At 39.2% G+C, this 18,390-nt stretch overlaps 1 protein-coding gene across 2 annotated transcripts in view; it reads left to right on the plus strand.

Moving 5' to 3' along the window:
* GPC6 (glypican 6) overlaps positions 1-17,039 on the plus strand; it is a 769,191-nt gene extending 752,152 nt beyond the window's left edge. For both annotated transcript variants that reach the window (XM_067293321.1, XM_013951337.2), the window contains exons 7-9: positions 6,193-6,329; positions 15,633-15,808; positions 16,262-17,039. In XM_067293321.1, coding sequence (XP_067149422.1) covers positions 6,193-6,329; positions 15,633-15,808; positions 16,262-16,464 — 516 coding nt within the window. In that variant the 3' untranslated portion in view covers positions 16,465-17,039. The remainder of the gene's footprint in view (positions 1-6,192; positions 6,330-15,632; positions 15,809-16,261) is intronic.
* Positions 17,040-18,390: the final 1,351 nt, after the last annotated feature.

The following is an 18,390-nucleotide window of genomic DNA, read 5'->3' on the forward strand; positions in this document are numbered from 1 at the left end:
AGCGTGAAATCCCCTGGCCTGTGATGCAGAATCCTTGTAGAATCAGTGCCATATACACTTAACTTTTTAAAAGGCTGAAAAATAATCCATGATTTATTCATAGTTCAGCAACTACTTGGCATTTAAATTTATTTTGTGAGAAAGTATGGAAAGAAAGATAAAATGTACGAAAAAAAAAATCTTCCTATAGAGCAAATAAAGGTCTGCTTCGCTTGTTCCAAATCAGAGCAGGTCCTTTTAAATGAGGTAGCTAATGTGCATTTAAATTTTGGGTACCTAATGAGGCATTCTAAACAAAAATAAGTGTCCGTGCTCCTTGTATCTAGCCAGTGGAGAAATGTAGGTGCCTAAAAACCTTCCGGAAAGAAAGATCCTCTTTGACTAAATTCAGGCACGACTTTGAAGGAGCTGAGTTCAGTTGCTTACACATAAGTGTCTACTGCCTCTGAGACGTCTATACAGAGCTGGCGGATATGACAAAGGACATACAGGGGCATGTGACTTTCTGGAAGGGCAAGCCCTAAAACTTGGGGGTGCAAGTTAACTGCTTTTCATTAAGCCCAGTTTACAAAGAAAACTGTGTCTATTAAAATATCCAGCTGCCCTATACTATTCTGCTTGTGGCATATTATTCTCGTATCGACTGTGGCACCCACATGTAACAGACACATCAACACAGTAAACAGTTAGGTACAGTATATGCTCTTTAAGCCTGCTGACCTAGTAGTTTTAAACAAATTGCTGGCCATTAGTCTTAGAATGCTTTCAGATTAAATCTCTAATGAACATAAATACTGATCGATGTATGAAGAAGGTCCTGAGCAGTTTTCTGCTGGTATGGCATAATATAAATCAGGTCATAACGATCTGTTTGTTCGTACTGCATTACCGTGTAAATGACGAAGGGTACGTTCTTCACTAGCCCACACACAGCCCAAGTGGTCAGGCTCCATATCTATAAATCTGTTACCGAGCTGCCCACTATCAGATAACTTCTACATCATTTTAAATAAGGACTGCCAGTGTGCAGGGCGTGTGGCTCCATGTGTGTTAGACACGTCTTGGGGAGAGCAAGCAGCAGGCAGTAGAAAACTGATTTTTCACCTGGAAATAATGTAGCATAAAGAAGTGGCATCAGTTAAACATTGCTTGTGAATTAAAGGCTAGAGGAGTATTTGACTAAAGGAACTACACATATACAAATCTAGCTGGTGATGGCTACCTTTTGGTCTTTTCTCTATGACAAAACCCAGCACCTCTTTCTGCTTGCTCAATGTTGCAAATCTGTTTGTGTGATACACCAGCGAAATACAGTTCACATACAGGCCTGGAGTTCCTGAAATGACAGTGCCTCATCACAAACATCCACCTAAAACATCTGAGCATCTACACTGCCACATACCCACCCACCGCACTTCGTCCAGAGTGACACCCCAGTACCTCAGGGAGTAGCAAGAAACATTTGTAGATGCTTCCAGGGCATAAAGACTTAACTCTTATCAGGATTTTGCATCAAGATGTTTCTGAGCATCCCTGGAGAGAAGATATCGACAGAAAGGCAAGCTGAATATCCTGCTTACATTCAGACAGAAAATCTCCCCAAACTTGCAGAATAAACAAAAAGTGTTGATGCAAAAATGTCAGGGAGAAGAAGAAAAGACAGTTCATAATACCATTTCTTCTTAACACAAGCCAGATTCAATACTATTTTATTACATTTATTGCACTGAACCAGGGTCAGTTTTGGACACATTCCAGCATCTTTGAACACTATTTTAGAACCTATGACTATCTGTGAGAGCAGGGATTATATTGGTGTGGATGTCAAAACTAGATAGGATTGTGAGATGGACTTGAGGCCAGGGGATGAAGGAGGAGATAAGGGAATTTACTTTAAATAATTATTTCAGGTCCTTTCAGGGCCACCTTTAAAATTTGCTTTTGGCTCCGCATTGCTTCTGGGGGCATATTGTCCCTCTGCTGAAAAGGCAAGTTTCCATAGGAAATTAAACTAAATAAGATTTCAAGGCAATTGGCTGCCCACTTCAGAATGAACTGTCTTTTTTGTGCCTTTCCTACCTTATAAAATTTGCCATTTCATTTCAATTCTGCATGTTTTTTTCAGTGTTTTTCTTAATTATCCTGGTGAGTCTTCAATTTATCCAGGCCTCCCAAATCCCTACAAGGGATTCTAGGATTTGATTCCTGCTAAAATGATGGTCTTCCTTTTTAGTTCACTTTCTTTCTCTTGCTTGAATGCAAGGTGAGTAAAGAAGTCAGAAAAGTTGGTCAACTTTATTTATATTTTAAAACTGAGCCCATGCTGGTAGGATTAGAATTGAGCTCATGGGGTATGTTCTAAAGTCTGCTGAGGAATTACATGACATAAGTGACAACTCCCTGCCCCCTTAAGAAATCAGTGGCAGAAATAAGAAATGAAGTGGATTTCTCAATGTAGGCCATGTAACTATAGTGCTTCCATCACTCTGGATATGAATTTCCCTGTAGAAATGATGCAAATGTTAAATTTTTCTCACCTACTCAGTTACACCTTCCTTCTGTCAGCAATTATAGAGGAAGGGTAGACTAGCAATTTTAATCTCTATTTATCCCACAAATTAAAAATGTAACTCTTTGAATGGTACTTTGTATATTCCTTTTCTTATGAGAGATAAAGTATTGCAAGGCAGAACAGATTTAGTACCTTCAAAGTAACGCCTGAGGGACTCGTTCAAAGCACAGCCTGGGCTACTTCAGGAAGATAGCTGGGGAGAGTCAAGCTAACTACAGCCAAAGAGATCTGGTTGTCTTAATCTGAGTAAATCTATGCTAGGAAAAGTGGAAACGAAATACGTAAAACATCAAAATTGCATAGGTCTTTTGTTTAAATGTTTCCACAGAACTCTAACCTAGCTTTAAAGTTAATCTTTAATTCAAAGAATAGAAAATACCAAGGAATCATTTACAAGGCCACAGGTCACTAGGGGGGATACAGTAGTTTGACTTCATAAATCACAAGCAAGCAATGTTAACTGAAACCTTAGTGGCTTTTATCTCATTTTCAAGGGATTGTACATCTGTTATGTATTTTTTAAATGCTGACGATGATCAAAACGATATACTGTGGAACATGCATAACTGTGGGGACTAATAAAAGACTTTCTGTGGCTATGCTTGAGGTGATCCCAGAATTGAAGCCATTGAAAACCACAAGCTAAAGTGTTACGTATCATGGTATCATGGCAGGCATTATGTCATCCAATTCTATTCTGCATTTAAAGTTGTATTAAAAATATTTAAAAGACATTCCCTGCCTGAATGTTAATAGTACATAAGTGAGCATGACCATCAGCCTACTCCCCTGAAAGACGGCTGAAATTGGCTGAAAGATGAGCTGAATCAATGGGTATGCACTCATAACTCTTCTGTCAAGTCCATCAGAAATGACACCGAATTTCTAGAAAACCAGAGTCAAGGCGAGGTTCAAGGAACCGTTGAGGTAGGTGCGTAAGGTCTACTACCAAAAGCTGAGAGGGTTAACAGAAGTCCAGTAATGGAGAAGGAAAGAACAAGACTTTGCAGGCTGAGTCTACAAATCATTTAGAACTCATTAATGAAATAAAGCAGTAGAGGGAGAAGGGAATAGACATGAAGGGAAAATACATGAGGTGGATAAAAAATGCTAAAAATGCGCCTGAATTGGAGGCAACTAGAGAGATCTGCACATGGTAACCACTCTCTCAGCTGTAGTTATTGCTGTTGCTGCTTTGTGTGAGTCATGTAAATGTTTCCCCACTTCAGTCTACAAAATGGGAATGACAACTCATGGGGGTGTTTGAGAGATTTAATTAGCTATCATTTGACAAGGATCATGACCTTATTGCTTTACCAGAAGTACTTCTATAACTCAGAAAAATTTTTATTGTTAGGAAATTTAATGATTTGTTGTCTATATGCAGCACACACATAAAGTATGTGAACATCATTTAATATCTTCGTAAGTGACTGTGGAATGGGAGTCCTCATTTTAGTTTTCAGAGAGAATTTCTGGTGAGCATGTGCAGCCTGTGAGCTGTGAGAACCTCTCTAGATTCTTTCACTGGATTCTATGAAAATACAAGGTTTGTACTCCGAATTACAGCCTTTACAAGGACTGAGGGGAAAAAATCACTTTGCGATGCGTGTTGACTCACTTGTGGTTCAAAACAAAAGTCTGCAGTCCTAGAGCACCAGCTCTAATTTAATTACTGTAAAAATATGAATATAACTATTAACATCTGAGTTTCGAATAGCTTAAAACAACTTCCAGACAGCAACGAAGTTGCTGCTCTGAAAACTAATTGCTTGCCACTGATATCAGTCAGATTACTCATGTAAATACTTATCCAGGCATAGCAAATAAATGAGAAAATCTGTCCTGTTGGCTCTCATGTTCCCCGAGCTTATTTGTATAGACCCTCCTTCCTACAAACTCTTTTCCCCACACTTTTAGTAGCTTGTGTAGGACTTCTTCATCTGCTTTACTACAGTGTGAGCTAGCAGGAGTTTACATACCTATCAGTGAACACCTGGCAGTTTAACTGAGTTGCTTGTGTTGATTAGCTATACCACTAGCAACCCTCGGCTTTTCACTCTTAGCCTAAGCTGAAGGGGGGAATAGGAGGATCTCTTGTCTGCCCACTGCCCAAAGACCCTGTTCCCATATCCCCAAAGACACCAGAAAAGGCAGATATCCTAATACCATGCCCACTGCTGCTGAAGGCTTGCCTAATATCTGTAAACTGGAATTTAATTTTTGGCTTGACAGAGCGCCCCTATTGAGATTTTAAAGGTTTGCAAATGCTGCTAGTATCTGTGATATGGAAACCAAGCAACTGGGGCTTGGCAAGGGGCGTGGAGGAGATTTATTAGATTTCTATCATGGCAAGAAACACTGTCAACAACTCATGTAGCCAAGTACTGTCCAACTTATTTTTCACAGAAATGCGCATGGTGCTTCTTGAAATAACATCCTTGGATGTTTCCATCTCCTGGCATATAAAGTGACATTCCACAGAGCTTAAGCACTGCAAAGCAGTGTAGGCCATTTACTTGGAGAGCTATCATGTCTTCAGAACAAAAGATAAAAGAGATAAATAGCCAAGTACAATATTGTACCTCAACAACCTAAAAGCCAATCTTAAAACTGAATGGAACAATGGAGAGCTTTTATTTCTTGTTTTTTAAAGAATAAAGCCCTGTGATTTCCTTTGAAAGCTATTCAGCAAGCTCCACTAAATCCATTACAACTTAATGTGAAATGCATCTGTTTCCATAAGAACGACAGTGGCAACATTCATCCTTTGTAGTCTGTCCTTTGTTGTGTTTTCTATCTATTCTTGTAGATTTTTCCACTCTAGTAAAACAAAAGCAAAACAAAAACTGATAACATTTTAGCCAGAGCATTTATTAAGTTGGTGCTGGAAATTCAGTTTGCTCCTGCTTGCTGCCTAATACATGCCAGATTAATTTATTGTTCAAGGAAGAGTATATAACTTAAAGAAATTGTTCCAATTCTGGCCCACCATTTCTTGAAAGTGAAGTCTGTATCTAACTACAGATATTTATCTACATCTAACAGCAAAGATGGATATAGTCTGTGTATGCATGCATATACACAAGGTTCTCACTGTTACTGAGTTCCAAATGTATTGCAATGTATTCAGCCCATGTATCTTAAATTAATTCAACATCATTTTGGCACTGCATCATTTTTTAGAACCTGCACATGTAGATCTAAATATAATATTTATGTAAGACATGACCAGGTTGGTGGGCAAGATATTTTATCTGATGAACACTGTTTAACTGAATTGACATTCAGCAGACTACCAGGCATATTAATTCTTTGAAAGATATATATTTAGAAAAATGCAGACAAATGGAGAATAGAAAGAACAAGATGTAACACACTCTTTTTATTAATGTCTTGCCTGTGGAACAGTGCATTGAAGGTGACTTTGATTATTTGCAATCTCTGCACCCAAATGCACTGTGACTTGCTCGTAAGTACATGAATTTAAGTTTTGGCACCTCCAGTCCCTTTAACCTTCACCATCATTTATTACAGAATTAAACAGTCTGTTATTCAAAATGATAGTTATTGTGGCTGGTGTCTTTAACCTGTTTTCCCTCTCATTGTCTCTTAATCAGGTAACAGACATTAAAGAAAAACTAAAGCTCTCTAAAAAGTTCTGGTCAACATTACCCTACACAATCTGCAAAGATGAACGCATGACAGCTGGTTTGTCAAACGAGGAGGACTGCTGGAACGGCCACACCAAGGCAAGGTGAGGTGGACCCCTCTCCACTGCACTCAGTCCAAATCCCCATCAGGTCCGAAGCAATAATGAGACGGAGGGTATTTTACAAAACTGTTTATAAGAGTGAAATGGAAATGGGGAGAACAAGTAATAGTCCACATGCAGCTTGTAGCTGAGATTACTTATTGTTAAGGTGCCATTAAAGCTGGAGTGTGAGTCACCATAAATGTGCACAGCGTGTCAGCATGTGAACACAGAAAATTTTCACTGGTTCAACTCCAAAGGGATAATTTATACTGAGATTTCAAAAAGCTCTTTAGCTCCATTTAGCATCCCTGTGTCGGGACTGACAGATTGTGAGGCAATTGCACTCTTGGGATATCATACTGGGATGAAACACGAATTGGAATTTCAGCTCTATTTACTATTGGCTAGCAAAGCTTACAGCTATTTGCTGGGGAAAAAAAAGAAAGAAAGAAAAAAAGCCCATACAGAATAAACGTAACCCTTCTACTCATCTTGTGTAGAAGGCCTGATCTGAGGTTACTTCATCAGAGAAACTATGGTTGTCTGCCCTTCTTGTGACAATTTTTCTGTGAGTTTTAAATCTGAAGTTTGCTTGGCTCCGGTTGTGACAGGGCTGGTGCTGTCGGATGAGCAGGTGTCTCAAGAGGACCAATATGGATTCATCAGCTGATGGAGGAGAGGATCTGGTTATCACTGTTAAGAAAGGGATGGGGGGAGTGGCTCAAGGACCGTGATGAGGGCAGTTAAGTTTCATATCTGCAGCAGTGGCCTGTGTTTTTGGGGAGACAGGAAGAGTTGTGGATTTGAGTGTTCAGTGAGCCCTGATTCTTGACAGCAGTGATACTTTCCATCACTCAGTGCCTAGAATCTTTATTTTTCTGTTACCTGATAAAATAAACAGAGCCAGAGCAATAAAAAAAAAAAAGAGAGACAAGAAGATAAAATGTACAAACTCCGTGAAAATGAGACAACATAGGAAAAAACTCACTAACCTTTTAAATGTTGTTTTGCGTGGATGGATGAGTGGATGGATGGACAGATAGATAGATGGCACCCACCCCCGCCACCCAATCAGTTTTATAAGTAAAAGTTTACGGGGAGTTTTCTGCACTTTATGGGGATATGTGCGATGAGTGTAAATCCTTTCTCAGTGCCTTACTACACAATGCTCAAAAGAATTCATTTTATAGTCCAGAGCAAAGGGCTCTTTGGGTTGCTGGTAGTCCATTGAACCCACTTTGAGAAGCACAGGAATAAATCTGCCCAAAAGCACAGGTACTCCTACAGGTCACTGCTCAGTTCCCAAGTCACAGCTCCAGCGACAGCCCCTGGGGACTTGGAGGAAGAAACAAATGGGAACGTCAAACTATTACAGTATTCATCACAAAGGAATAGGGTGAAGAGAGAAATAAAAAAGTGTTTTCATCTTCCTCTGTAATATTTGTTCTTGTAGGTGGGCTTTGTGAGTTATGACCCCGGGCAGGAGTGCCATCGTAGTTAAACGGAGTTGTGAGGCCTCACAGCTGGTTACCATGTGTCACATCAGGATGCGCACACTAATAAGAGATAATGCTGCTCTTTTTACAAAAGAACAGTCAAACAGATCTGCTGAAATCCCCCTTGGTTTCTGTAACCAATGCTAGTATTTGTGCCACATCTGGCCAATGCTATTTGGCCGTCTTTTGCTTCTGTACTTAAGGGTTCGGTACAGGTTCTAAGATTGCTGGAAGTTATGTAGGTGTATTTTAAGCATGTAGGTTTTCATCTTCCTTTTGTGATATTTATCTTATGAGAAGCCTGATTATTTTGGTGATGCCTTCTGAAATTAATGTTCTGGAGCTGCTGAGAAAATCTATCCTCTAGTGATAACGTTCTTGATTAATTTAACACATTTAAGACATTTCACTGGAGGTGGAACCACAACTTCACAGTATCAGGTGAAAATAGTTCATGTTCAGCCAATGTTACTCTGTCCAGTTTCTATTTCATCTACATTCACAAAGGAAATGTAGAATCATAGTCTTAATAATATAATTCAATAAATGCTTCAGGTAGAGGGAACAGTAATATATTAGAGAGAAACCATAGCCATGCTATGGGCTATATGTAAAACAAAGCTAAAATTTTTACTCCAAGAATCACTGAGAATGTAATTAACTGTATATGCAAAATCACCTCTTGACTGGTGAACAGGGACGTTTCTCTTTACTACAGCATACAGAAAAAGCATAAATGTTCCCTTGACCATACAGATTAGCATCTGGTATCAAACACCTAGTTAGCAAGAACAAGGATGGCAGAATCTGACCACTGTGCATACACCTGTTTGTGTTCACTGTGTCACCCATCATAAGTACCCACTTTATTCTGTGATGTATGAAGAGTTGCATTTTGCATTCTAGAGAGTATGACAAAAGCTCGTGATAGAAAAAAGAAGCTTAGCCACCTCATCTTTTTCCTAGACTTGTGGTCACCTGTGGTTGTTGCAATCTCTAAGTATTACTCTGCTACCATGATTAGTTTACAGCCACCAGTGGGGGCTAAATGAAAGTCGCCAATGAGCAGATAATCATGGGGTAACAGAGTGATCCACTTGGCATTCCAGAAGGAGACACTTGGCATGTTGCTGATATTGTACGAAAAAGGTTTTTAATCAGGTCAGCTCAGGTAGAAACTAAGTGGTGTGGAGATTGAAAAACAGTTATTAGATGGTTGAATCTCCTTTTTGAAAAATCCATATCAAAAAAATTAATAATAGCTACTTCAGACAAAGTGCCTTTCAGAAAGATGCCCAGCAGGACTTCCCATCATATCTGTATTCATAAAAGTATGAGAACATAATTTTATGTTTAAAGAATGAATGTCTTCTGCAAGACAGACAGTAACAGATTTTTCTAAGATATTTAGAATCTAAAACTATCATTAATACCAATCTTTCAAAATTTAACTCTTTTCCTATATGCAAATAAATTCTTAGCAACAGCTGATTACTTCTTCATTAGTAGATATTTTCCAGAAATTAAGGAATTTTCCAAGGAATTAAGGAATTCAGGCTTTCAAATGAGTTAGGTCAAATCCCAGGTATTAGCCCTTGAATAAACAAAGTGACTGTTACTGAAGTGAGAACTGTAACCAAATCTACAACCATTCTGATGCCTGGAAGAAGAACCCTGAATTATTTCAATCGACTCAGACAACTAGTTTCAAAAAACCCATCTGAGAGGTGGTGCTTATGTCTTAGCCACCATGAGTATGAATATATTAATATGTTTTAGCTCTGAAAGTCTGCAAACTATGGAAGATATTAGGGCTGTGTTCTGTTCAGTGAGGAACTTACCACTCCTCTGGGTATAATAAAGAATAAATAGAATTATGTGTGGAACAGACAGTAATTAGAATCATAAAAAGAAAACACAGAGAAAAGTAAGAAAAAAAAGGTAAAAAGGAACAACATAATTTTCAACGTCTAGTACAAAACTACAAGATGATTCACCAATACAAACACAGGACAGTCTCAGCTAGCCTGAAATTTTCTTCCTTTCCTGCCACAGGTAGATGAACACCTACTGCCCCAGTCAAGGGCCCTTAATTATTGGTGATATTCTGATGGGAAGAAAGAATCGCTAGAGCATTGCCTGCCTGTGGAAAGGGACTCATTGCTGACCAGCAAGGCTTGCAATGAGAATGAGTTGAATGTGCTTTACCTGGAGATAGACAGAGGCAAACATTTAGCACCACTTATGAAAGCCTGAAAAAACCTACCTTCCAGCAAGCGTGAAAACTGCCTGCTCACAATTGATGCCTATAGTCTATTTTTGCAGCTTCCTCCTTCCAATGAGTTGACAGATGAACCTTTCCCTCCCTCTCTTTCTGTCTCCTCTAACTTTGCTCCAACATGAAGAAAAAATTATTAAAAAAATTACTGAAAACATCCTATGATATATATCCTATGCTCCTGAGCAAACCGAATCAGATGAGGTGATCTCGTTAGCCAAGCAAGCCGATTTTCCAGTGCCCTTATCTTTCCAGGCCCGATACGACTGCTTACCACCAGCCCAGCCTGCATAAGAGTGTGCTATATATTGTACTGTACTGCCTAAGGTTCTGGACACCTGGAAAAACTCCATTACTGCCTAGGTGGGATGCTCCAATCATACTGTATGCAGTTGCTGCAGTGGCAAAATATGGAGAATGCTGCCCTTTATGTCAGATGTCATTTAAAAAAAGAAGATTACTCCTTTTTTATTTTTAACAGGTATAGCTTTTATATAAATGACCTGAAAGATTCAACAGTCATTTTCAGACTTGAAAAGGAAGCAGACATCCTGGAACATTAGCTGGGTATTTAAAAAAAAAAGGGGGGGGGGGCTTTAAATACGCTTTGTGGAGCTTGGCCGTGATGTGCCAAAAGACATTTTTGTTGTGTCTGCTGAGACAAGCAAGAACTGTGGAAAAGCTAAGAGGAACAGAAAACATTAATATTTTAGAAAACAATGTAAATTACACTAAACTACTGACAGCTGAGCAAGGAGCAAAGAGCAGAAAACAAACAGTAATGTCCAGCTTCTCTATGCTCAGAGGGTTAAGATAGACAAAGAACAGACACTGATTCAGGATAGCACTTCTCTTTTTTCAGTTATAATGGGCATACAGTTCTTGTAATGGCCAGGCATACAAAGAGATTGCTAACGAGAGCAGAAGCAGCAGCAAAGCTTAAAATTCACAGGGGTGCCTCCACCTACAGAACTGCAGCAAAAGCAGCTGTGTTCAACCACTTTGCCCAGCCAGCAACAAATCTGCCATCAGAAAGTGGTCCCAAGACATGGCTTCCAGTTCTGTGTGCCTTAACCCTACCCCCACACACATCAAAATGCTTTTGTCAGAACATGTGCGTGGCTGCCTCGCAGAGGCTGTCACTCAAGAAACACCTTCGGCTGTGTGCTCCCCTGTCTATACCAGTCCTTTAAAGAAAGGAAAGCAATTCAAATATATTTGTATTCAACATAGGCTTTTCTGCTTCTTTTTTTTTTTTTCTCCTGCGGAAAGAGGTGAACTAGTTCAATAATGAGGGCAGAATTCAGCTTCAAATTCAGACATGTAAGTTCAGGCATTTAAATATAGGTGCCTGGGGGTGAGCTAGCAGACAATGAATCTACTCATTGTAGACAATGTGTTGCCCAGGCACTGGTGTCATTTGAGACTGCCTGGGATACCTGCAACAGGCATGATAGAGGACACTGCCTCCCTTCTGGACCAGAGGCTTGGCAAGACCTGCTAGAGCATCTCAAAAATCACCGGAGTTAAGGTGCCTGAACAGAGCACCAGTATCCATTCAGTATAGTCAATAAGGCAGATTTCAATTGCCCAGTCACATATACCTACCACTATGTGAGATGCTCTGAATATTCAAGACACCTTCACAGAACTGGCAGGTATTTCACCAGACCTGAGATATTCAGACCCTACCAGAGTGGCAGCAGGACACCAAGTAGCATAGCCCACTGCAGAACACAAGACTCAATTCAGTTGCCTAAAGAATAATTGCATCTGATATAATTTCAGATGTCCTAGACATCCAAGACCATTGCACCAAGCTTGTAGATATGAAGCAGGACCTATGGAGAATCCACACCTTTCTGGACTGGTAACTAGAGTCTAGGATGAATAACTTAAAGCATCTCAAAAAGCACCAGATGTTTATGTTTGTGCAACTAAATCCCAGCAGATGGAACTAATAAAGTAATCATCTGGCCAAAGGCAGGTGTGAGCCCAACAGCTATCTATCCTCCACTGGCATGATTTGCTGCTGACTAGTATTGACAATATCTTCACTCACAAGAGCAGGAGTCTGCTCATATGCAGGCACCTGCATTTAGACATACAAGTTTTGGCATCAACAGAAACCTAAAGCTGAATCCCACCCTAACTCTCTCAATTCTTTGGTCAGCTGCTATAAATGCCAAAGCGCTCATTTGCCTGGGAACTTAAGCATTCACCAACATTTAGGTGCTCATAAGGTAACAGGTTATTTGACCCTGTGTGGCCAACTTACACACCTAGATGAGGTGCACTGGACCGTTCTCCTGAAAGGTGAACTGCTCTCTTTGTCACCTGGAGAGTACACCTAGGGGCTAGCAGTACTGGTAGGCTCCCATCCTTCACTCACCAAGCTAAACACCTGAAATAAAGGCGCATTGGTGCCTAAATTAGGTGTCTAAATTACTCATGGTGGATCACACTGGTATATGTGCTTAATGTAAAAAGTTCTCTGAGTCACACTAATTTGATATTAAAATGCCTAAAATTTGATGAATTTGCTTAAAGCTTGATGAACTGATCAGTATGATGCTCCCTATAGAATTATGTTAACACCCCTCTAACCTAAAAACAGATTTAAGCAGCAAACCCCAGCTTTAGATGCCTAATTTGATAATTAGACATGGAACAGTCAAATCCTGTTTATGCTGAAACCAATTGTTTCACCACACCTTATATTTCCTCTCTTTGGAAGAAATTTTTTTCTTACAGATTTATTTTAATGAAGCTGTTGATTCTGTATTCTCAACACTTTGTATAAATCCACCTCTGATTTGACAAGAAGTTGCAAAATCTCTCCTTTGTGTATAATTTATTATACTTTTTAATTTTAAAGCAATTATATCAAAACAAGCTAAAATGGTAAGACCTTCCATGCTAGGAGTGCTTTGGGTATCACCACATCTTGAAGGGGGGAATGACCAACTGACTGAATCTCTACAACTCGATGGACTGTCCCATTTAAACTTAAATGGTCTCCATATGGACATCAGATCCACACTGCTCGCAGTGCAGAATTTGAGCTTCCATAAAAAGCACACACCAGAACACTCTCTAACTGCATTGTGTCCAAAATAACTCATGTTTTCTCCATATAAAAAGCTTACGAAGTCAGTACATTCTCCTTTTATTATTGACGATAAGACAAGATGAAATCAAACATAAATCAGTCAAAGAAAGCCTGTGAACTGCAGTTCAGAGGTAGCCATAGCTACTCAGGGATGGTTTGGAATAAAGAGCCGCTAACACATCACAAAGAAAGAAGGAAAGCAATCCACACAAACACTCAGGGATTTCAAATCACTTTTAGCTACTAATAGCTATGGCCATTGTCATGGACAAGATACTGGGCAAGATGGACTGAGTCAGCAGGGCAATTCTTACATTCTTCCTTTTTTTAATCAACTGCACCTTGAAATCACTGATTTACTTCCAGGCTGAGCAATTTATCTACAGCAGCCATTTCATTTGTAGAGACCTGTGACAGATGGAGGTGCCGTTCCTTTGTAGCCCTGAGCTTCCCTGTGTGCCAAGGTCTCCATCCTGCTGCCTCCAGGCAGCTCTGCAGAATTATTTCCAATTTCTATCTGTGGTGATTCATAACACTGTTGTCTGCAGTTCTCTGTACTATGGGAGGTAGCTCTGTATCCTCACCGTAGTTAAGACTGTACCACAGGAATCTGGATGGGATCCCTACAGCATTGTTATTGCTTCTTATGCTACTAGCAAAACATCAGGAAATGCAATTTGAGGCCGGGTATTTTTGGCAGCCTTGTTTCATTCTTGTATGTTCCCACTTCCCCGGGATTATTCTCTTGTAAGCTTTCAAAGGCCACTGATGACAAATGAGTCTCATCTTGCAAAGCAAGTACCTATTATGATGTGACTAAACCCTTCTCTGGCTCAGCAAAGCAGTCATCATTTTGTGAACCTCCAGGAGCAATACAAAACTTATTTTCCCTTAACCATGGCTTCAGCAGAGAAAATGCTTTCTTCTCTCTTACTTTCACATTTATTTTTAAGGAATATATTTACTTCCAGACCAATAGGAACAAAACACTTCACCAGAACCAAATTTGAATATTGACAGAGGTTTGGGTTGGCACCAGTGAGAGTGAAGTATAATACTTCTAAAACTATATTTGGCACCAGATATCATGAAAGTTTGCCATTAGTAGGCTAGACTGTGCTATCATTACTTGCTGAGCATTTACCCACATGAGAAGTTCTCAAACATCAGTAGGATAGCCTGTTTGTAAACTAATTACCAAATAGATCACATCCTGATAATGAACAAGAACAAGGGATAGATCTGCCCCAAATCCCTTGCAATCTAAATGAGACAAAAAAAGCAGATGAATAAAGACAGACAAGTGAGTACAAGAAACAGTGATACAATATTTTCTCAGGATTACCATGCCAGTGCAGAGAAATAATATCAGCACTTCATCAGCCTAGCAGCTGTAGAAAGCACAGATAATTTTTAACAGAGATTCAAAGCAGGAAAAGCGGTAGCTTTGCAGATGCTTATAAGGAGAGTTCCCTGAGTACAGGCAGCATCAGGGGCAAAGCGTGCATATTTAACAAAAGATGAAGACTGTCACCATAGGTTGACCAGAGGCAGGGGCTGGTTTTTGTACTAGTTATATCTGCAAAAGCACACTGGATGACTGTGAGCCACATAAGATTGCATTTGTCAAGGTCAGAGAAGAGAGTGCTGCAGTAATCAAGAAATGATAAGCTAAGAGCCTGAATAAGAATTTCAGATGTGTGGATGGATAGGACTGTCATATCTTAAATATGTTATGCACACTGCATATATGAGATGCAAGCTTAGCCCTCTTGTGTTTAGGAATGAGGACAAATAAGGAATAAGGAACAAATAAAAGATAGTGCTGGAGTTTTGTAAACTCACAACCCTGTTTATGCGCCTGAATGTCGGGCAGATTGGAGATGTTCATGGTGGTCCAAAAAGGGATGCAAAGAAGAACTGGAGAAAAAATGAATTAAATGTCTCCTTTAAACAACGGGAGAGCCATAAGGTCTTCTGAACTATCTCAAAACAAATATGTAACAAAGGAGTACATAATTTTTAAGCAAAAGAGGTAAAAACAGAACAAAAACATTAGCTTAATAATTTAGTGTACAACCAGTTATATCAGCACAGGATCTGAACATGCAGAGACTTACTGTTAGCTAGCGAGTCTCATGCTTAGGTTACAGAGTCGGTGCACTTGCTAGGTAGGCTGTGGAGAGCTAGGAGGCTGGATAGTTTAAATTCTTTCTGGTTTCCCTGCAGCCAGGCTACTAAAAAGAGCCATTAGAGTCTGTAAAATTAAAAACATATTTTTAACATGTCTTCACTGGAGCTATTTAAGAACTGGGTAATTGTTATCACTGTCAAATTGCTTAGCACAACATTTACTGTACAGTCTTTATCTCTGAAATGTACTGTATTTTCGACTAATCATTCATTCTGCTATCTAGATACTTGCCTGAGATTATGAATGATGGCTTGACTAACCAGATCAACAATCCAGAAGTAGATGTGGACATCACAAGGCCAGATACCTTCATTCGACAGCAAATCATGGCCTTACGTGTCATGACTAACAAACTGAAGAATGCATATAATGGAAATGATGTCAACTTCCAGGATACAAGTAAGAAACTGTTAGCTGTCATTAAACAAGCTTATGTTTGAAATAAATTTATAAATATATCTACCAGTTCTATTAGAAAGGCTTTCCTTGGTCTTTGTGCTCTATGCTGTTGACAACATAAAAAAAGTCTTTTTGTGTCCCATGACATTCCAGTTATATTCGTTTCTTTTGTATCTCTTGCTTATCAGCAAACCAAACGCATGCACAGTGATTTACATAGTGCTGGGAGTCCACCCTTTTTTCAGAAAGACTAAATCACAGTGACTTTCATTTGGTTGCTTTATTGAATAAAGTGAATGTTGGCACCATAAACACCTTCCAGTTCCCAAAGTGTATGTTGCCCCTGGGACATACAGCCTGGTGTTGGTTCCTTCCTAAGGACAGGAATAGAGAAAAGACAGCAATGTTTTAATACGGGGTCCTCATGCTGTTTTTCTCACTTTCTTGTGCCAGGTGATGAAACCAGCGGCTCAGGAAGTGGAAGTGGCTGTACAGATGACATCTGTCCCACCGAGTTTGATTTTGTCACAACTGAAGCTCCGCCTGTCGACTCGGACAGGAGGGAGGTGGAGGCCTCAGCCACCCAGCCTAGTCGATCACTGCCTACGTTGCTTGTCATCTTCATCATCCTCGTACTGCAGAGACAGTGGAGATAATCCTGGATCTGATTGGAGAAACTGTGTTTTAGCTACAAAAACAGCCAACTTTCTTCTTTTCTTATACTCTTGGACAATGGACCATGCCACAAATACTTACAGTTTTCTATGAGAAGAGAGCAGTACTGCAACCTGCTTCCCTTTTTGTTTTCCCAAAGAGTACCAGGTGCCAGACTGAACTGCTTCCTGTTTTTTCCAGATATCTCTGAAGACAATATCCACTCTTGAGATAATTCTTTCTCAAATCTTTATTACAGGAGACTTTCTGAGCTTCATTTCCTTTTATGCTGCAGAAGTAAAAGGATCTTACAGTGTATGTTTTTCTTAACAAAAAAAGAGGGAGAAAGAAACCAGAAAATGAGTTTCTTTCTGAATTAGGCCTGACTTAAGGCTGCTGCATTTCAACAGAAAATAAACAAAAATAAAAAGACAAAAAAGAACAAAAAATGCAACCATTCTTCACTGGCAGCCAAGTTTCCTTTAGGAACTTCTGTACAATGATTTAGGTCATCAGAATGATCGTTGCTATTGTAAGAAAGTCTGGATTTTTTTCCAATACAAAGAGTATGTCTCAACGGTGAATGTCTTGAACTCCATCTGCCAACCACATCAAATTGGTATGAAGGTAAAGAAGCCGAAAAATAAGTTTATCTTTTAGTATTATAGTAACTCCACTAGCTTCAGAATATCATGTTGCAGTTGTTTAGAATTTAAATCTTAATCCCCAGTAAAAAAAAAAGAGTAGTAGCACGATCTCGCCTAGCTTCTTTTAGTATTTATCCATGTTATATAATTGGCACAGATTTCCACTTAGCTTCCCATCAACAATGGTGGTGATGCTAAACAACTCTCTTGACAAATCTCTCCTCAAGGGTTCGGACAGAAAATAATCTCTTGTGATATAATCTCTTTCCTTTTGTCACTATTCTGACATCAATTAGAATTTTCTGCTACTATGTTCATTACCCTACCAAGATGGCAATTCTCTAATGGACTAACAACAACGACTGGATCAATACTGTGTTTCACATTTAACTACATCTTTCATATTACTTAATTTCAGTATCACAAGGATTTCTTCTACAAAAATTCAAAACCAACAGATATGTAGTACTGACATGGAGATTTCTTTCACTTTTTTAGTCTTAGTATGATCATCTATTTTTATATATATAAATATATATAAATCACAGATTTTAACTTCTTAATTACAAGCTCAGGGTTGACGCTTCTTTGCAAGAAAAAAAAATGTTTGGTCAACCAGCTCTTCTTTTTTTGTGCTGCTCTGAAAAGTAACCCTTTAATGACTGGTGAGCACAAAAATGAAAGAAGAGAATTTTTTGCATATCCAATTGTCCATTTCTTAACAGGTTTGCAGAGTGGGGGAGAAAACCTCTCGCATATCTGTGTATTTGTGTGGGCATGTGAGTTTACGTGATAGGCCTAGAGAAGGACACAGAGTCTATTTGTGATGGCAACTGTACTCTCAGATTGTCCAAGGATACATTGCTTTAATAATCATTGCCTAAATGAGTATGGTCCAGAGTTTCCCTGATTTGCATTTGGTTGTAAGACCTGAGAACAGACACTATTTTAAATCCTGGACAAATGAGTGTCAGCAATTAGTTAGACAGCAAAACTGTCCCTCTTCCGCCAGCCACAGTCAAAGGGCTTCTGTGACAATTCCATGTGGTATTGAAATGATTTGCTAGAAGTTTATTTCCTGATTCTTATGGGAATTCTGGAATTGGTATAGACAACACACGAAAACACTGTAAAGCCAACTGATCACATTACAATTTAACAACAGAGCAGGTAGATCACATCCACTGCAATCTCTTTTTCCTTTCAAATTATAATTAGCTATCAATTTAGGCATTAAATTAAAGTAGAAAACACAGAGCACATTAGGATAAAGTATACTTA

The sequence above is a fragment of the Apteryx mantelli genome, chromosome 1 (assembly GCF_036417845.1).
Source record: "Apteryx mantelli isolate bAptMan1 chromosome 1, bAptMan1.hap1, whole genome shotgun sequence".
Taxonomy (NCBI): domain Eukaryota; kingdom Metazoa; phylum Chordata; class Aves; order Apterygiformes; family Apterygidae; genus Apteryx; species Apteryx mantelli.